General features: G+C 52.5%; 1 protein-coding gene across 2 annotated transcripts in view; it reads left to right on the top strand.

The window, feature by feature from the left end:
* The window catches only part of GARNL3 (GTPase activating Rap/RanGAP domain like 3), a 148161-nt gene extending 129736 nt beyond the window's left edge, over positions 1 to 18425 (top strand). The window contains exons 23-30 of one of the 2 annotated variants that reach the window (XM_047768439.1): positions 1524 to 1682; positions 8530 to 8596; positions 10929 to 11036; positions 12433 to 12551; positions 13941 to 14079; positions 15082 to 15297; positions 15896 to 16022; positions 17958 to 18425. In XM_047768439.1, the coding sequence (XP_047624395.1) occupies positions 1524 to 1682; positions 8530 to 8596; positions 10929 to 11036; positions 12433 to 12551; positions 13941 to 14079; positions 15082 to 15297; positions 15896 to 16022; positions 17958 to 18135 (1113 nt within the window). In that variant the 3' untranslated portion in view covers positions 18136 to 18425. Of the gene's footprint in view, positions 1 to 1523; positions 1683 to 8529; positions 8597 to 10928; positions 11037 to 12432; positions 12552 to 13481; positions 13593 to 13940; positions 14080 to 15081; positions 15298 to 15895; positions 16023 to 17957 lie in introns of those variants that run through there. The other variant, XM_047768440.1, reaches the window with a different exon arrangement.
* The last annotated feature ends 2103 nt before the right edge of the window (positions 18426 to 20528 follow it).

Genomic DNA, 20528 nt, shown 5'->3' on the forward strand with positions numbered 1-20528 from the left:
CAAGGGTTGGTGGACGGGGTCCAGGTTCTCCTGAGCCCTGAAGACCATGGCAAGGATGTTGGGTTTTTTTGTTTTTTTTTTTTTTTTACTCAAATGAATTTATCACATTTGTAAGGGGATGTTGGTTTTGACACAGAAGAACGAATGGGGGAAACTGCTGGAAGGTTTGAAACAAAGAAATGGCAGGTTTTTAAAAAGTCATTCTGGCTGCTGTCCAGAAGAGAGCTCAGGGGGCCAAGAGAGGGATAAGGAGTCCAGCTAAGAGGCTGGTGCAGGATCCTGGCGAGAGATGACGGCCGCTTTGGTCCTGGACAGGTGGGAAGGCACGGTGGGCAAAGCTGCCCCCAGCCTTAGTTAGTAGGATTTGCTGTGGGGTTGAGGGCAGAGCCTGTGAGAGGAGCTTCCTGGAGGGTCAAGACACTTTGATCCTATCATTCTAGCTTTCTAAAACTATGGTACCTTAAGGTGTGAAGCATGTTGATCATTGGCTCCTAAGGCAGCATATGCCCACAGGTGAGATGAGAAGTTATTTTTGTCTAGAGTTAAAGGCTCCTGAATTATGCATGTCATTTAGTACTAAAGTTCCACTCCAAGGTCACAACAGCGTCAGTTAAGTTAAACGGTTTGCACTCTTGCTCCAAGTTCGGTGTTCGTCTCATACTGTAAGTAATTAGTAACCTTAATTAGCATTTATGTAGAGCTGGAATGCCCATTGTGGCTCAACGGAAAAACAAATCTGACTAGGAACCAGGAGGACACAGGTTCGATCCCTGGCCTCGTTCAGTGGGTTAAGGATCTGGCGTTGCCACGAGCTGTGGTGTAGGTCGCAGATGCTGCTTGGATCTGGCATTGCTGTGGCTGTGGCGTAGGCTAGAGGCTACAGCTCCAATTCAGCCCCTGGCCTGGGAACTTCCATATGCCACGGGTGCGGCCCTAAAAAGACACACACACAAAAAAGTGTATGTAGGGTGTCTGCATTTATATGGAGAATGAGCTCTGAGGTCAGATTTCTTGAGTTTAGTTCTTGGCTCTACCACATAAATTATGTGCCTGTAGGCAGGTCAGATGACCATTGAGCCTCAGTTTCCTCAGCTGTAAAATAGAAGACTAGCCCACCTACTTCACTGGGTTGTAGGACGATTTGGTGAGAACAGTGCCTGGTGCCATGTGAAGTGCTCAACGGGGTTGGCAATGATTGTCACTGCTACTATTCTTATTATTACTGTAGCACAGGACGGGGCCGGGCTACCTGAGGGCTCACCTGCTGGGTCAGTTTTGTAAAATTGTTTCCTGGCTTCTCCCCTGTGCAGTGGACAGAGGTCTGAGCCTGGAGCACAGCTTGTGGGAGGGGATGTCTGAGACCCTCCCTGCCTCTTCTCCTGCCCCCGCCCTCCCCACGGGCACAGGGCTCTGCCCCCCCCCATCTGGGGCACCCTCTCCTGGAGGGGCGGGCGGTGGGGGTTGAGACGAAGACGGCTGCTCTGTCCTCACCCCTTTCTCCTCTGTCGTCGTCGACCACACAGGAGATCTGTCTGTCCGACTCTCCCGTGGTGATGACCTTGGTGGATGGGCCCACGGAAGAGAGTGACAACCTCATCTGCGTGGCTTACCGGCACCAGTTCGATGTGGTGAACGAGAGCACCGGGGAGGCCTTCAGGCTGCACCACGTGGAGGCCAACAGGGTGAGCTGACAGATGCGGGGCCGGCGGGGACCTAGGCGCTGGGTCTTCTAACTTGGTGATGCCAGGGTGAGGACTTCCTTTAAATTGTTGACGACTCAGTCTATCAGTATCACATGCTCTACTCCTTAGGCTGAGCCATACGGTGCTGCCCTTTGTGGAGGTAAAGTGGTTCAGTGTAAGATAACTAACTGCCCACCGTCCTGTTCCACCTTAGCACGCCTCCCCCTGCCATTCTGGTCTTCCCAGTAAAGGAGAAACGAACAGATTTCCCGTCCTGGCTTAGCGGTAATGAACCCAACTAGTATCCATGAGGATGCAGGTTCAATCCCTGGCCTTGCTCAGTGGGTTAAGGATCCGGCGTTGCCATAAGCTGCAGTGTAGGTCTCAGAGCGGCTTGGATCTAGCTGCTGTGGCTCTGGCATAGGCCAGCAGCTACAACTCTGATTCGACCCCTAGCCTGGGAACCTCCATATGCCGTGGGTGTGGCTTGAAAAAGACAAAAAATAAAAAAGAGAGTGAGAAATGAACAATCAAAAAGCTAAATGCAAATAACAGAGTAAGTGAGAACATGTGTTTGGTGATTCATATGCGAGGGCCTTTTGAGAGTCTCCAAAGGCTCTCGGAGGCCCTGCAGACTCACAGCTTGGGGCCTGGGTGGCAGGGGAGGGTACAGGCTGTGTCTCCAGCTCCTAGAAGCCACTAGGAAAGGAAGATGGGATGGGACAACATTAGGGGAGAGAGGAAAAGCGGATCAACTCTGGGGGTCTACACCTCCTGGCCTGAGCTGCACAGAAGACAGCCATGTCCCGGTGGTCAAAATCTAGGGCCCACCCGAAGCCGCACTGAAGCACCAATGGAACCCCTAATGAGAACCCCGTGGGGTCTGAACATCAGGCCCTGGAGGGCCCGTCCCTGAGCTGCTCCACGCTGCAGGGCAAATCACAGGGCTTTTCATCCCACTTCTTGTCATGAAGCAGGGTGAGGCCTGGGAACACTCGAGCCACTTGAGGTCTGCACAGAGCAGGGCTGGCACTCGGGCTTAGGGACCTGGCAGAATGGGGACATTGCCTGGGGAGAAGGTAGTTCCTGATGAGAGCTTCCAAACCCACAGGCTTCCCCCAGTCCTGTCCGGCTAGGTCAGAGACTGAGGAATTTAATTATGATTTACAGAAAATAAAAAATACAACTTATATTTGCACAAGCCCTGAATAAATAGTCACTAAAATTGCTGATTACTGTCTTAAGAAGACTTAACACCTAATGAGAGCAAGATTTTAAGAACCAGAAAAATCAAAGAAACTTCTAGGTATAATTAGGTCTTATCTTCAACTGTTACAATCACAGCTCAGTCCATCCTTTCACAAATATATACCGGTGGTGCCCAAACTTATCTGCAGTTGGAGTCATCTGAGGATTTTTAAAAGCTTCCGATGCCAGGCATTCCCATTGTGGCTCATGGGTTAAGAAGGCAACTAGTATCCATGATGTGGGTTTAATCCCTGGCCTTGCTCAGTGGGTTAAGGATCTGGTGTTGCCATGAGCTGCGGTGTAGGTCGCAGATGTGGTTCGGATCTGGGGTTGCTGTGGCTGTGATGTAGGCCAGCAGCTACAGCTCTGATTCATCCCCTAGTCTGGAAACTTCCGTATGCTGTGGGTATAGCCATTTAAAAAAAGTTCTTACCCTAATGTTTTTCAAAACTCTGTGGGGGGGTCCCCTTGTGGTGTGGTGGTTTAAGGATCCGATGTTGTCCCTGCAGTGGTTTGGGTTGCAACTGTGGCATGGGTTCAATCCCTGGCCTTCCACATGCCAAGGGTGTGGCCAAAACAATTTTTTTTTTTTTTGTCTTTTTGCTATTTCTTTGGGCCGCTCCCGCAGCATATGGAGGTTCCCAGGCTAGGGGTCGAATCAGAGCTGTAGCCATCGGCCTACGGCAGAGCCACAGCAACTCGGGATCCGAGCCATGTCTGCGACCTACACCACAGCTCACGGCAACGCCGGATCCTTAACCCACTGAGCAAGGCCAGGGACCGAACCCGCAACTTCATGATTCCTAGTCGGATTCGTTAACCACTGCGCCACGACGGGAACTCCAATTTTTTTTTTTTTAATAAAAACAAAACTCTGGGAGTTCCTATCGTGGCTCAGTGGTTAATGAATCCAACTAGGAACCATGAGGTTGCGGGTTTGATCCCTGGCCTTACTCAGTGGGTTAAGGATCCGGCGTTGCCATGAGCTGTGGTATAGGCCCCTAGCCTGGGAACCTCCATATGCTGCGAGTGCAGCCCTAAAAAGACAAAAGACAAAACGAAAAAAACAAAAACAAAAAAAACCTCTGTACAACCAGCTAAACGAGGCAGAAAAACAACAGCCTAGCAGGTCTTTGTTGACTCTATCCTTCCCTGGCAACTAGTTTTCTAAGACTTAACCTACTTTTTCAGGTGGTTATGATTATTAACCTTTATTTACTACCCTGATAATTCATTAGAGTGATTGTGGATTTTTTTTTTCTTTTTCTTAAGATTCATGAGGATCAGGGTGGAGGTTGGGGGGGCAGAATGGGTTAAAAACAGCTTTCTTCGATGATTTCTGTGCTTTGTTCTTCTGAAAGCTGTGAGAAACAGCCCTAAGCTTTTCTGTCTTTTCATCGATCTGCTTTTTAAAACAAAGATACAAAGCTTCTCTCTAAGAGAACACGTTAAAAAAAAAAATGTTTAGTTGTTGTGAAGCCCTTCCCTGGATCTGAGCGGGTCAGTATGCGCACCCCTTCCTATTAAATCAGCAGCTGCTGGGTGTCTGCTGAGCAAGCACAGGCACCGAGACAGTGGCTGGTCTTTGCCAGGAATTTACCGTCGGGTTGGGAAGATAAGCCTAGAGACATGCGGAAGGCAAAGAGCCCGCTTTCTCGTAGCTGCTCAGAAGCCGCCTGCAGGGTCAGGCTTGCTTCTCACCAGCACGTCCCTGCAGCACAGGCCTGTGCAGCTGAGGCGGGAGAAGGAGGTTGACCTCCTCGAGCTGTCGGAGCTTTAGTGCCTCAAGTTGCCCTCGCTGCCTGCCTGCTCCGTGCACGGCCATGTGGGCTCAGCTGGCCTGGTTTCCTGCCCCTGTTCCTCCTCTCTTCTCGGCCCCAACACCACCTTGGGGCCGAAGACAATCCCAGCTCCGGAGAACAACTGTTTCAGAAGCAGCAGAGCAGCCTTCTGAAAATCAGCGTCAAGTTCATTTTATCAGCAGGCCGACTGTGACCTACTGCCCCAGCTCCAGACTGTGACCTACTGCCCCAGTTCCAAATGGCCTCCTTCCCAAGACAGAGGCCTTCTCTGGAGGGAACTGAGACCTGGTCGTGGGATCCGGGTCTCTGCCTTATTCGCCAGGCCCAAGTCCCTGTCCTGACTGACTGCCCAGACCCCGGCCAGTCTCCACTGGGAGCTCTCCCCAAAAGCACATGGGAAGGCTGGACCCAGACCTCAGAGTGGTGACCTCTTTCACTGGTTACAAGGCTGTGTTCTGACTTCATAACTGCCATAGATTACTTGCATCATTTTAAAATGCCAATAAGATGAACTAAGGAAAGGGAAAAATAAAAAGCCAATATGCCATGTCCTACTGTAGTCCTATGATGTCAGGATCTCTAGGAGCAAGAACCTAGAATATGGGTCTTTTGAAAGCTCCCTAGTTGATTCTCATGTCCTCACCTGGGCGAGAAACAGGGCTGCAGGGACAGCTCCTGCCCGGCCCCTTAACCTGGGGAGCTGACGTTATGCATCAAAGCATTACACGCACCGCGCTAAGTGTGAATGAAGCTCTGATGAAATATGATGGGGGGCCCCAGGAGGAAGCGATGAAGTCCATGCGGTGGTCGCTGCGCCTGACTTTCAGCCCCGTGGCCCTGACAGGAAAGCGCTGTTCCCTTCCCCGTTTCTGCAGGAAAGGAAACTGAGGCTCAGGAAAGAGGAGTCACATATTTACCCAAAACCACACAGCTAATAAGTAGCAGAGGCAGGACTTGAACCCAGGTTGCCTGGCCCAGCATTCTGCAGCATCCAGGGGCTCACAGAGCGTGATGGGGAGAGCAGGTCCTGGCTACAAAGCTGGCAGCACCTGCCCTCCCCTCAGGAAGGTCACAGTCCGGCAGAGCAGACACAGTCACACCCCCTGGGGCTCGACGCCTCTGGCTGAGATAGGCGTCATCGAACTGACAAGCGCTGGGACACCTGAGAAATGACTGTAAGTCAGAGTGCCGGGGACAGGAAGCGTCCCTCCCTGGGCACGAGGGGGCCCGAGGGGGCCCAAGGGCTGTTCCCTCGCGTGAAATACCCTCTTGATGCGGGTTCCATAGCTAAACGATGCTTCGCTGGCACTTGTGGAGCATGGACGCCAGGTGCTTATGTGAGTGACCTCCCAGCGTCCCCAGCCCCGTAGGAGGAGGTGTTCTTATCTCCCGTTTTACACATGAAGACACAGGTTCCGAGAGGTTACACCACTGGCTCAGTGCACACTCCTCTCAGGTGGCGGAGCTGGGCTTTCAGGTGCTCAGTCGTGCGTTCAGTAAGCATGTATTTGACAGGCCCTGATCTAGGTGCTGAGAAAGCCACAGTGATGAGGCCAGCGGGGCCTCTGCCCCACGAAGCTGAGATACCAGTGGGGCGGGGGGAGAAGAGCAGCAGGAAGCAGACGAGCTTGCGTGCCAGGCAGATCACTGAAATGGAGGGCTGGTACCAAGCAGCAGAGGAATTACTTGGAATTTGACCCCATGTCTTCCTGATCCCAGAATCAGCACTCTTGACCCCTGGGCCTCGCCGTCTCCCAGCCCTGCAAAGCCCCCACCACTCTGGTTATGCCCTTCGCCCCCTTGTATCCTGCTTTATGAACTTGCAGGCTTTTCTGGCTTTTTCTTGAGGGGCAAGACCTTGCCTTTTCATTTCTGCCTGTTTAATGGCACCTAGTGCAATGCCAGGTGAGAATGGGTGGGGGGGGGCAGGGGTTCCATGGCAGAGGCCCTGGCGGAGGGTGGCCAGAGGGGGCTTCCGCACAGCCATGAGACCTTTGTGTTTGGGTGACAGCAGTGAGGAGGAGGGCCCGGGGGTGACGGTGCAGAGACTGGAGGGGCTGGAAAGAGAGGAGCCAGAGGGAGGTCCAGCCTAGCCCGGGGCACAGCAGGGCACGCAGAGGGCATCCGAGAGACACGGGGGGAGGATGCTGCTGGACTTGGGTGGAAAGGGGAGTCCCTGAGACTCTGGGGCTAGATCTGCTAACAGAAGGGAGGAAGTTTAGAAGGGAAATAGCCGCGTGTGATGCAGAGATGAGAGCCCCCATGGAGTGCTGATCCCATGTCAGGCCCTGGGCTCCTGGAATCGTCCTGACAGTGAGCAGAGTCCGGATCATCGGTCCGTCAGTTCACGGGAGAAGACCTGGGGCCAGAGGTGCAGCATTTGCTGCAGACCATGAGGCAGCAGGTGGTCAGGCAGGATGGCAGCTCGGGTCTGTCTGACCAGGGTCGTCTCCTGTCTGCTCCCCACACGGCCTCCTGTGTCCCTGGGTGAGGAATTTATTGCACTGGGGGAAACAAAAGGCAGGATTATGGGCTGGAGCGCTGAGGAGTATGTGTGTCTGAGGTTGCAGATTCAGAGCAGAATAGGAGTTCCCGTCGTGGCTCAGTGGTTAACAAATCCGACTAGGAACAATGAGGCTGCGGGTTTGATCCCTGACCTCGCTCAGTGGGTTAAGGATCCAGCATTGCCGTGAACTGTGGTGTAGGTCGCAGACGTGGCTCGGATCCCACGTTGCTGTGGCTCTGGCGTAGGCCGGCAGCTATAGCTCTGATTAGACCCCTAGCCTGGGAACCTCCATATGCTGTGGGAGTGGCCCAAGAAATGGCAAAAAAAAGACAAAAAAAAATAGAGCGGAGTAAAAATCTAAGCCATAAAGGTGGCGATCTTGATAAATGAGAGAATTACCTGCAGTGGGAGAGAGAGCAGGAGGGAGATGCTCATGTCCCATGTCCCAGGTCCAAGGCTGCGGAGAACCGGACGGAGGGGTGAGCTGTCTGGGGAGAAGGGCGTCTTCTCGGAGCTTAGAGAGGGCAGTGTCCCTGACGGCAAGGGAGGCCGGACTGCAAGGGCTGAGGAGACCCTGAGGCAGTGGAAAAGCAGATTTTTCGAGGGCGAGAGTCTTCCACCTCAAGAGGTTCCAAGGACACCATCAGATTAAGGACCGTCTTCTCAAACACAGAAATAGACGCCCTGGAAGAAGGCTCCCCCAGGCCACAGCGAGGGCTTCTAACACCTTCCGCGCCACGTCGTGCTGCCTCCCTGGAAGTGCGGGAGGAAGGGTAGACGTGCAGGCCTCCTCATCTTGGGGCTCCAAGACCACATCCGGGGCCCTGGGGAAGCTTGGCTGAAGTCCGGGGGTGTTGAGGAAGGAAAAGAAGCAGAGAGCCAGCTGGGATCTTGGCTGGGGCACTTACTAGCCGAGGGACAGAGCGACTCCAGCCCTCTGAGCCTCACGTCCCTCATCTGTAAAGTGGGAGCAATGCCACCTGCTATCTGGGGTTGGCATGCAAGTGAAACAAGTAACCCACGTGAAAAGCCCTGTGGCCTGGAGCACACCATACACATAGGAGGCAGTTCAGTAGAGCCGGTGGAGCTGTCCGCCTGGGGAGCATCCCAAAGGCTGAGAAAAGACCTGAGGAAGCCCGGTGCCATCGCGACCGCCCGCGCGGCAGTGTGGGAGCTGGTGCGGTGGGAATGACCCCCGGCGCCCGAGGTTACGGAGAGCCCTAACTTGAGAACATCTTTTCATAGTGCCAGTGTCCAGCCTGCCCACTACCGTTGCCCATTATCATTGCAGGTTCATTTCGTTGCAGCTATTGATGTGTACGAAGATGGAGAAGCCGGCCTGCTCCTGTGTTACAACTGTAAGTAAATGATGTGCTTTTGTATCTCTGTGTGCCGGAATCGACTGGCTTTTGTTTGGCTGGGTCTTGTTGTTGTTGTTGTTCTGGACAATTTAAAGGGACTTGGCTTCAGATTTACATGACGTCTGACCTTAACTGCACCCCAGAGAGCATCTAAAATTTCGGTCCTGCCTAGATCTCCCAGGGGGCCAGAGATCCCGGGGAGGTGCCGTGCAGGCACCGCCCACTGGGGGGTGTCCCAGGACATGGGAGTGATGGCAGTGGCTTCCGCCCAGGGACCTGGGCTCAGTCTGCCCCATCGCTGTTCCAGGGACTCCTCAGTGTCCGTTACTCTCTGTCGTCTGGAGATAAGGCTCCTGAGGCCTGGAGCGGGGAACTGCCTTTCTCAAGATTGTGCAGCGACAAGCAGCAGAGCCTGGGTTCACGTTTGGGGCCCTCCTGAGTCCAGTGCCCAAAAGTTTAACGACAGCTTCTCTTCCACCTTTTGCCATTTCTCAGGTGTTAATGAAATCCGCCTCAACCTGGCATACCCGGCCTCAGCTGCCTTAGTTTGCATCAGGTGGCAGAGTGGGCGTCATGCAGACCAAAAATATCAAATGGAGTCTTTAAGGACTTCCGGCATTTCAAAAGCTAATATGAGGAGTTCCCGATGTTGCTCAGTGGTTAGGGAACCAGACTAGCATCCATGAGGACGTGGGTTTGATCCCTGGCCTTGCTCAGTGGGTTAAGGATCTGGCATTGCCGTGAGCTGTGGTGTAGGTTACAGACGAGGCTCAGGTCCTGCGTTGCTGTGGCTGTGGTGCGGGCCAGCGGCTACAGCTCCGATTGGATCCCTAGCCTGGGAACCTCCATATGCCGCTCATATGATAAAAGCTAATCTGATACTACAACAAAAAGGATCTTTTTAAAGCTAGGAGTTCCCGTCGTGGCACAGTGGTTAACGAATCCGACTAGGAACCATGAGGTTGCGGGTTCGGTCCCTGCCCTTGCTCAGTGGGTTCAGGATCCGGCGTTGCCGTGAGCTGTGGTGTAGGTTGCAGACGTGGCTCGGATCCTGCGTTGCTGTGGCTCTGGTGTAGGCCAGTGGCTACAGCTCTGATTCAACCCCTAGCCTGGGAACCTCCATATGCCGCGGGAGCGGCCCAAGAAATGGCAAAAAGACAAAAAAAAAAAAAGGATTTTTTTAAAGCTAAAGGCGGTGGTAGTAAGGTATTTTCCTGGATAAGGCTACCCAGTCTAACTGAAACAATAACACGTTTTTCTCAGCTAAGATGTGGATTGATTGAGAGCAGTGATGCTAGTTATATCACACAGGGTAATTTTTTTTTTTTCGGTCTTTTCTAGGGCCGCTCCGCGGCATATGAAGGTTCCCAGGCTAGGGATCTAATCAGAGCTATAGCCACTGGCCACGGCCACAGCCACAGCAACTCGGGATCTGAGCTTCGTCTGTGACCTACACCACAGCTCACGGCAATGCCGGATCCTTAACCCACTGAGAGAGGCCAGGGATCGAACCCGCAACCCCATGGTTCCTAGTTGGATTTGTTTCCTCTGCACCGCGACAGAAACGCCAGTAAAGCTGTTTTTTAAAATAATGTAAAATAAGACTGTACGGCTAAAACCTGATGGGCTTCGGGAGTAAAAGGGGCCTTTGTTTCCATGTGAACTTTCTTACTCCAGAAGGGTCTAAACCGCCTGGACTTGTGTTTGGGGCTCAGAGCAGGCCAGGAACAGTGTAATTGAACTAACCAGGCCTTAATCTCATGCTGGCTCAGGTTTACCAAGGTGATTCAGGCATGTGGCTTCACGTTTTCATAACAAAATGGTGGGGGGCAGGGTGTGAACAGCTCCCGTCACACACGTGCTGCCGAGTGAGGCTCAGAGCGTGCCCCCCCACCCCCGTGGGAGGGCTGCCCTCAAGTGCCCCTTCCTCTCTGCAGTCAAGCCAACTTGTGCCCCCCGCCGGGTAGGATTCCTGAGACTGCGGACAAGCTCCTTCACCGTTCCTGCCTCAATGTGCTCATCTGTAAAATGAGCATAATAATAGCATCTGCTTCGTAAGGTTACGTAGATTAAACAGGAGAATGTTGTAAAGCTCGGTGCCTGACCCACAGTAAATCCTCCAGAAATGGCAGCCGTGACGACTGGCAGCAGCAATAGTGCTCTGCCCTTGACTGCACCCCACCCCCGAGAACCTCGTCCTGGCAGCCTTCGCACCGGCTTTCGTAAAGAACGAGCAGATAGGATGCTTTTCCTGTTGTCTGTTTCTCATTGGTCTCATGACAGCTACCTGCGTGTTTAACAAAAATGAGTCGCTGTTGTTTCATTGCAGACAGTTGCATCTATAAAAAGGTTTGCCCGTTTAATGGTGGCTCTTTTTTGGTTCAACCCTCTGCGTCAGATTTCCAGTTCTGTTGGAACCAGGCTCCCTGTGCGATTGGTAAGAAGACCCTTTATCATCATTCTTTCCCCCTAGACAGAGACATTTGAATTCTCCCACCCTGCATAAGCAGACTCACCAGCTTACCGCTAAATGGCCATGAATTATGTGAGTCCAATGACTATTCAGAGTCGTCTTCTTTAATTGTTTTCATCTTGTTCCCCTTTGGAGACTGTTGGCCCCCACTGCTCCTGCCAGGTCTCTCGGGGCCTGAGCCTGTAACCATTTGGGAGCAATGAGATATGTTTCCAGTGCTTGGGTATCTCCTGGTGCCCTTTTGTTTCTGGGTCTTGATTTCCTGTTCGAGAGCAAGACCTCCAGCTGTGAAACTCTGACTGACTTGGGGGAGAAGCACAACGCATTCAGCGTCTCTCTTATATCTTTTGAAGCTGGGGAGGCTGGAGGCACAGAAACTCAGGTACTTGGCTTACCACTGAAATGTCAGGATGTGAGCGGTGGAGCCTCGTTTCTGTGGTTCAAGAGCCACAGCTGGGCATCTGCCTGACGAGAGTCAGATCAGAGCCAAGAATGTCAGTACTTTTTTCCTCAAAGTAATACATTTGTTGACAGGTAAACGTGTAGAGTTTTGAGAGGAGAGCAGAGGAACCATCTAGATACTGGGAGGACCAGTCTGGTTTTGATGCAGATTCATTAGGGTATCTGCGGGGGGTGGGCTGGAAATGGCTCAGGTCTGAGCCCCAGCGCTTGAGGCCCACGTGAGAGATCCAGGCGAGAGGCGTGCAGGTGGCAGGAAGAGTCGGGGTGAAGACAGGAGAGTGATGCGTTTGCCAAGGAGCGTGCCAAGTGGCCAGTGAGGAAGACAAAGGTGGGCTCACAGGGCACCTGGGCAGCTATGGTACCTGAAAGTCACCAAAACCCTCTCAAGAAGAGGGGCCAACCTTTAGCCAATAACTCAGCAAACCCACCGAAGCCCAGGGATGCTGAGAGGGACAGTGGGGAACAGGAGGCAGCCCTGCCCAGACACACAGGAGGAGCGCAGGGGAGGGCGGCTCGGGGACGGAGTGGAGGAGGAGCAAAGGCAGGTTCCCAGGCGGGAGGCTCGGGAAGGAGAGGGCGCGGCGACCAGCCGCGGTGTGGACCGTGGCACAGTGCGGGTGGGGGTGGGGGGAGGACCTCCAGGACCTGGGTGGGCAGTGCGCCCCCGGAAGATGGGGTCCGGATACCAGTGGGAGGAGCCCAGACACCTCACTGAGCAGCAGCTTGGCGACTAAGGGAGGCGCCCCCAGAACTGGGAGGCATGCAGCCGTGAAAGAAGAAGAGAAGCAGCCAGAGGAACAGGAGAGATGGGAGTTGCTGGAGAAGCGAGGGGGTGTGAGAGGGTCCCGGCAGCTCCGCACGCAGCCCGGGCTGGGCGCTGACGCTGGTTGCCTTGCAGTCTGCGCCTTTCCGTACCTGCTGGCCTTCACCACCGACTCCATGGAGATCCGCCTGGTGGTGAACGGGAACCTGGTCCACACAGCCGTCGTGCCTCAGCTGCAGCTCGTGGCCTCCAGGGTGAGTAGAACTGGGGTCTTGTTCCTGGCTGAGGGGCTTTGGGTGCCCCCAGCGCCACGAGGTTTCAGGGCATGATGACAATACCACGTCATCATGGTGGGGGTGGGGGGGACACGCCACCCGGAGATGAGAAAGCTGATCACAGACACGAGGGTTGGGTTTTCCTGTGTGGCCTCCTGGGCTCCCCGGGCGACTGCATACTGTCCCCACTGTACTGACAGTTCTGGGAGAGCAGGGACCTCACCAACAGTGCCAGTGGGATGCTGGTAAGTGTTTAACCACCAACCCTCTGGAAAACGGGTGTGGATGTGTCCGTACATACATGTATGTGGACATTAGTTGATGATAAATTTTCCTGATATAAAACATCAATAGCTTACGATTTACAAATAATTGTAAATAGCTTACAGTTTATACATAATAATAAAATGTATAATACTTGTAAAGTCCATTCAGCCAGTTGGCTCTCACGAAATGTTTTTGTTCATTTTTGGTGGACTCCTTCCTCACGCGATGGCTGCAGTTCAACTACGATTTTACAGTTGGACTTATATCTCAATCCCTTCATTCTTCTTCCAAGTTTGTTGTCACTAAATCTGATAGGTGATCCCTTAAGCTATTTGTCACCCTCCTAGAAATCATAGTCATTAAACCAAATGACTGGTGGAAATTAAACCAAATGGTGGGGGAAATAGTCCCACCGCGATTGATCCAAGCTGCCCGCGTGAACACAGAACGGAGTTAGGAAGTGACACCCGGGAGCTGCTATCACAGGGTGCCCCCCGCCCCCCACCCCAACACTGTTCATGCAAATTGCCTCAAGAGCATAGATGACAGTCAGTGCAGTAAAATATTAGGAATGGTTGAACTTTGGTATTTAATACTTTGTTTTTAATATAATTTGAGTTTAATAATGACTGTGCTTAGCAGCCAGGTGGCAAAATCCCTGAAACTCAGTACTCCTGACCGAGTAGGAGCTGCCCCCCTGCACACACGCCCACACACCACTGCCGTTACCCCAAAGCCAGCATCATGGGTGTGCTTGAGGGTCTGCAGAAGCCTGCATGAGGACGCGTTTCCCCACCTGAGAAATGGACCCGACTGAATCCCAAACCCTCTCCAGTTCTAACCCCCAGGTGCCTGAGATCCCTGTTCGGGAAGTGTGTGTGTCTGTGTTCGCAGAAGGTGTGTGGGAAATCGCCTCCTTTCCACTGTGTAGCAACCACAGATAAGAAGTGGGGAGAGTGAGCGCGCAACGCTGTGCCACAGGCCCCGAGACGCAGCTGCCCAGCACGGGGGCGGGTGGGGCTCTGCGGGGACGACAGGAGGGCCGGCGGGTGCAGGGCCTCGAGCGCCCGTGGCTCAGTAACGCCTTCTCTTTCTCTCTAGTCGGATATATACTTCACTGCGACCGCATCGGTGAGTGAGGTCTCGTCTGGAGGCAGCTCCAAGGGGGCCAGTGCCCACAATTCTCCTCAGACACCCCCAGGCCGAGATGCTCCAGTGTTTCCTTCTTCCCTGGGGGAAGGTGAAGTCCATTTTACTGTCTTATGATATTTTTGATCCATTCTCCTTTCTCCTGTTCGTGGTCCGATACTGACATGTGACTACTGCCTAAGGGACTTACTGTTTGAAGCCATTAAAAAAAATTTGCAGTCTGGAGTTCCCATCGGGGCTCAGCGGTAACAAATCCGACTGGCATCCATGAGAATGGGGGTTCAAGCCCTGGCCTCACTCAGTGGCTTAAGGATCCGGCGTTGCCCTGAGCTGTGATGTAGGTTGCAGACGCGGCTCGGATCCCCAGTTGCTGTGGCTGTGGTATAGACCGGCAGCTGTAGCTGCTATTCCACGCCTAGCCAGGAACTTCCATATGCCTCAGGTGAGGCCCTAAAAAGACCAAAAAAAAAAAAAATCGCAGTCTAGTTGTATTCCCAAACCTTGTGAGAACCCCCTAAACACACCCATTATGAAGACAGTTGTTTCAATGGGGAAATGGGGGTTGAGGGCCAGAGAGATTCCAGCTGGCCCCACCCAGCAAGCTGTCTTTCTTCAGGAATGTTAACGATGTGGCAGGATTTTTGAGCTAAAAGGATATCGCCATGAAACCCGCATTACTCTGCACACCCAGCTTTTGCTCTGTCTGGCTTTGCCCTCGAGCCCTGCAGGCCTTCGCTGGGGTCGCTGCCTCACCCTTTTCCTAGCTTCTCACCTCATGAGTCATCTTTAGGAGCCCCCGTCCCCCAGCAGGACAGCCCTGCTTTTCTTGTCAACTCCTGCCTCCTGTGCACGCGTAACCAGCCCTGGGTGCCTTTTATTCCCATTTTACTCCACCTTCCCATGAACACGATGGCCTCAGAAGACAGAGTGGTCGGGCGCCATCACTTTATTGCCCTCGCAAGACCTGGGAGGTCCGCCTGCGACACGAAATCTTCCTTCATGCTCATCACGTGGAGGAGCCAGAAGATATCCTCTCACAAATAATATGCACTTCTCTCCAAGTGCTGATATTCTTTTCCAACTCTTATTTCAGGTGAAATTCAGTCCAAAAATCTGTACAAGATTCCACTCAGAAACCTTGTGGGCAGAAGCATCGAGCGGCCTCTGAAGTCGCCCTTGGTCTCCAAGGTCATCCCCCCGCCCACCTCCATCGGCGTCGGCATCGCAGCCATTCCGGTCACTCACTCCTTGTCCCTGTCCCGCATGGAGATCAAAGAAATAGCCAGCAGGACCCGCAGGGAGCTGCTGGGTAACGGCCCTTGATTCTCGTATCTTCGCTGTTTATAAAGACACCTGCTGGTGTTATCTGTGGATGTTCACGATCCTCAAAAGCAAAGAGTTAAAAAAGGAACGGGCCCTTTTATCAGGGCACATGTTCACTCTAATTAAAACAAAGAAAAACCCTCCACCAATACGACAAGAAAAGCAATTATTTTAAAATACAGACTCTGGGAGTTCCTGTCACGGCTCAGTGGTAACGAATCTGACTAGTATCCATGAGGACATGGGTTCAATCCCTGGCCTCGCTCAGTGGGTTAAGGGTCCCGCATTGCTGTGAGCTGTGGTGTAGGTCACAGATGTGGCTCAGATCTGGCGCTGCTGTGGCTGTGGTAGAGGTCGGCAGCTACAGCTCCAACTTGACCCCTAGCCTGGGAACTTGCCATATGCCGCAGGTGTAGCACTAAAAAAATAACAACAATCAAAAAAATGTAGACGTTATCATCGTTCTTCTTGATTTGATCCCAATAATGTACCGGTACCCAACTGAGAGAGAAAAAGAGCATTTTCTGTCTCTCTGGCGCACTGTGGGAGTGACCCTCGGACCTGTGATTCTCCCCTGCAACCAGGCCTCTCCGATGAAAGTGGACCCAGGTCAGAAGGAGCACCTAAGCCCAAGGCAAAAGCCCGGAAGCGCTTGGAAGAAAACCAAGGAGGCCCTAAGCCAGGGACAGTGAGGTCAACGAGCAGCGACAGGTAAAGAGGGAACAAACAGCCCCTGCTCAGGGCGGGGGGCCCCTCAAGTCACAGGACAGCCGCAGGGCCCTTCCTGCTGACTATTGATGCCGTGGGGCCAGCCACAGCAGAGGGCCCGGGTCCAGCTCCTCTGAGGATCCCCAGGGAGCACACAGCCTGCTGGGGAGGGGCCCGCACCGCAGTCCAGCAAATGCACATTAAAATAGGAGACATTTTTCCACTCACCCAGATTGACAGAGGTTTTTTGAAGCAAAAAAGTTCAGTAGGAGCGACAGGAAATAGACTCTTTCCTGTCCTTCTGGTGGGTCTAGGAACGGGCACCGCCTTCCTGATGGCAGCTCAGTCTCACAGGTCCGTGAATGTTTGTCGAATCCCACTGGCTTGTCCTCTAAGCATCTCTCTGTCCCTCCAGCAGCATCCCGCCCCTGAGGCCAGGTCCTCTTCCTTCATTCCACACACAGTCTGCGCACAGAGGGCACTGAGCTGGGCTGTGCAGCTCAACTTCAAGGGCTTCACAGGCGGCGGGGAGGCCAGCAAGGACATACTAGGAATTACACCGTTCCAAGCTGGCAGGCGATGCCGAAGAAAGAGGGGTGCCATTCAGGCCACCCCGGGGGCAGGGGGCCCTCAAACTTCAGGGAAGGCTGAGCCAAGTCTTCATAGATCAAGCAGGCATTAGCTTGATCGCTTGACTCACTCGCGCTGTCACCCGACACACGTTTTTGAGCCCCCACTAAGTAGCCAGGCCCCCGCCCTCATGGACTTCACCTTCTAGTGCAGAGAAACAGAGAGGCAACCTGTGAACAGTTAAGCAAACTCGGTCGTTTCCATTAATGACAAGCGCGGCAAGGAAATTGAAAAGAAGCTAAGTGATGGGGTGGAGGGGTGGAGAGTCCCCTGAGGTGGAGGTGGGGGTCAAGGAAGGCTTCTTGGAGGAAGTGGCCCTGAGCTGAGCTTCGAATGCGAAGGAGCTGGGGGAACAGCCCCTCTGAGCTGGGACCAGCAGGGGCAAAGCCTCTGAGGAGAGAGAGTAAGAGAAGGAAGAGTAGATCAGCTTGAGCACAAAGAAGGGTGCAAAGTCAAGAGCGGCCGGAGGCTGGGCTGGGGGGTTTTGTAGGCTACCCGGCTACTTGTTGAATGAATGACCTCCCTGAATTGGTACTGCAGGTTTCAAGAGAGTGAGTGTCCTGTAAGCAGGAGAAAAAAAGAGAGCATTCAGGTGGGCTGGGAGGAGGCTGGAGGGGTCAGTTGGGCCAGTCTAGTGGCCTCTGGGCCTGTACTCAGGCCAAAGTTTCAGCATTGTCCTCCGGCCATGTGGAGCCAGGGGAGGGGTTTAGACAGAGTGACATTTTCTGAATTTGCCTCAAACACTTATGTGTCAGCCCTAGCTTTTTTTTTTTTTTTTTTTTTTTTTTTGCTTTTAAAGGCTGCACCTGAGGCATATGGAAGTTCCTAGGCTAGGAGTGGAATCAGAGCTGCAGCTGCTGGCCTACACCACAGCCACAGCAACGTGGGATCTGAGCTGCATCTGCAACCTACACCACAGCTCATGTCTACAGCAGATCCTTAAGCCACTGAGCGAGGCCAGGGATTGAACCCAAGTCCTCATGGATACTAGTTGGGTTTGTGACCACTGAGCCACGATGGGAACTCCATCACTGGCTTTTAAAACCCACAAAAACGGGAGTTCCCATCATGGAACTAAAAAGACAAAAAAAAAAAAAAAAAACAAACTCCACCACAACCCATGAGGTAGGGCTGTCTGCCTGCTGAACCCCACTCTGTTGGGGAGGGGGTGACCCCTGCCCTTCCTCGCCTCCCCCCATAATGGCGGGGGGCTGGGGAGACAGGCTCCTGAGTTTGGAGGAGCAGGAAGCGGAGCAGCCAGCTTAGCGGGGCCCCCAGGATCTGTTCACAATGACTCTTCTCCCCTAGGATCGCGTCGGGCTCCTTGGAAAGTCCTTCCACTTGTGAACCCAGTGCCGAGGGGCGTTACCAGCCGCCGCGCTCTGACCAGGACCCCGTGGCAGAGCGAGCGGGCAGCCCAGTCTGGGCCAGGAGCCCCTTTCGGCTCACCGCTTCCTCGGACGAAGACATCATCGACTTGAAGTGAACCGTCTCTGTCGAGGCTGCCATCACTCATTTTCCTATGGAGGTTTATACTCGTTAACCAGTTCTGACATCCTTTCTCAACAAAACGTGGCTTTCAGCCTGTCTGCGATCTATTGGACCAAACCCTCCGCACACTCGGCCAGTTTGGGTCACTCTCCCATGTCCGGTGCCATCTGTCTGACCTTTGTTTCATTCTGTTCAGGAATCATCAGTCCCCTTGTAATAAAGGTGGTAGATTTCATTGAGGTTTTAGATTGAAACTTTGAATAAATCAAAAATGTTCATTCTTAATGTACGGCAACCTTCTCTTATATTTTATATACGTGGATGGAAAAATTATTTTTTCACTATAGTTTTGATTTGTCACGTAAGATTGATTTTATAAAGAAAAGCCATTGCCTTTAAAATTTATTACAGATAAGTTTTCTTTCCGCATCTTTGGCCCCTGTTGCTGTTTCCGTTCACTGTGCTTGGAACCAGCTGCGTTCCTACCTAGAGACTTTTGAGAAAAGATGAATTTTTAGATCTTAGGAGCTCCTGCTTCTTTCTCCTTGTGTCTTGTGAAAAATAATAAGTTGTAGGAGCCTGTTAAGAGTCTTAAGATTATTTTTTTGATTTTATTGTTCCTGTGAAATCATATAACCAAGAAACAGCTACTCTTTGTCCTCGAAATCATCATTCTCAAGTTCCCTCTCCTTGTTCCTGTCTGCTTCGCTCGTTCATATGAACCAAGTGACGCTCCTTCCTCTTACCATGTTTCTACCTTCCGTTGCTCCCGCCTCAGAGTATGAAGAAAATGTGCGTTTGGCCAGATACGAGTGAAAACAGTGACGTGTCAGCCTCTAGCCAGGGGCGATCAAAGGAGGAAAACCTCATTTCACTGACACTGTAACAGTTTGAATGTGCAAAGAAGATACCTTACCTCTGGCACTGGTCTGACCGATTCCATTTTATTATAGCTTGTCTTGCCCAAATTATCATCAAAAGAAGCCGGACATTGTTTCCCCTGTTAAAGCGGCTCAGAGGAGTCCCTCTGCAGGTCTTCCCTGTAAGTGCAGAGGCCTGTGCTTGATGTGGCCTGGATCTTGACAGACAGACCTCACGGAAGTCTGGATCCTACCTCCTTGAGGGCCTCGCACCCTGTGGGGAGAGCTCCCGTCTCTGCCTCTTGCCCAAATGGTCCAACCTGATGGATCCAAGGTGAAGGCTGTCTGGTCCCCTTCAGCAGAAGGCAAGCAGGGAGAGGATTAAAGACAGGGCTTTCTGGGGTGCCGTTGGGGTGTCCGTGACAGAAGGAGTGTCCTCATCATCTTTGCAGCGCTCAGCGTTCCCCTTCTCCCATGTTATGCCCCTTTCACATGGAGGATGGAAACACAAGATCAACTACATACTCTATCTTGACCTCACCCCGAGTTTTGTGAATCAGGTTTTATTATTCTTATTTTTCAAATAAGGAAACTGAGGCTCAGAAAAAGGCAGTGATTTGAACCTGAGTTCTCTGACTCCAGAGCTGTGCGCTCTCTCCCCTGTCCACCCTGTGTCAGTTGGAGCCAGCTGGTGTTTTTTATGTTAAAATAATTTGTAAGCTTCATGAGCTTGTATGTGTTTTTCCTGTTGTCTCCCCCCCTCTCCTCCCCCACCCTGAAGTTTCTTGCTTCTCAGCCTGGAGTAGAAAAACCAAGGGCTGTTTAGACCATTCTTCCAAAAAGACTGACTGCATCAGAGCGTCACTTACAAAAAGGAGCGGGAGGCAGTTCTAGCAGCATTGTCTGCTTCTACGAAGGCCAAGTGAACACTGCATACTCATGGGGAAGGCAATGACCAGCCAGAGGGCAGGAGCAGATTTGCAGGGGTCTGTGGCTCAGCGGGCGGGCTGGCTGTAGCTGGGCTCACTGAATCACCCTGTCTAGGGAAGCCTCTCTGCGTACCCCACAGGCTGAATTGCAGAGTAAACCATCTAACTGCAGCAGTTTGCCATTGAAGTCTGAGGCATCCATCCCCTCTGCAAACACCAAGTTCCCACTGTCTGGAGGTGATCATGTCCAGTAGGGGAGGGAGAGAACTAGACAGGTGATCGCAAGCAGTGATAAGTGCTATGATAAGAATTTATCACTGGAGCACAGGATGCTGAGGAAACACAGAGGCGAGGTTGCCTAAGTCTTGAAAGATAGTACAATCAGGTGACTGCAGGTCAAACAACCATCTAGTGACACCAGCTAGCGTTCGAGTACCTTGCATGTGCTTGGTCTTCTTACATTGCTCCTACTCAAAACCCTCCTGCAAGATAGATACTGTCATCTCCACTTAGAGGTGAGGAAACAGAAGCCCAGAGAGGGAATAGAAGCTAAGCCTCTTACTTTCTTAGCCCTGGTTCTTGCCAGAATTACACAGCAT

The sequence above is a fragment of the Phacochoerus africanus genome, chromosome 2 (genome assembly GCF_016906955.1).
Source record: "Phacochoerus africanus isolate WHEZ1 chromosome 2, ROS_Pafr_v1, whole genome shotgun sequence".
Lineage (NCBI taxonomy): Eukaryota > Metazoa > Chordata > Mammalia > Artiodactyla > Suidae > Phacochoerus > Phacochoerus africanus.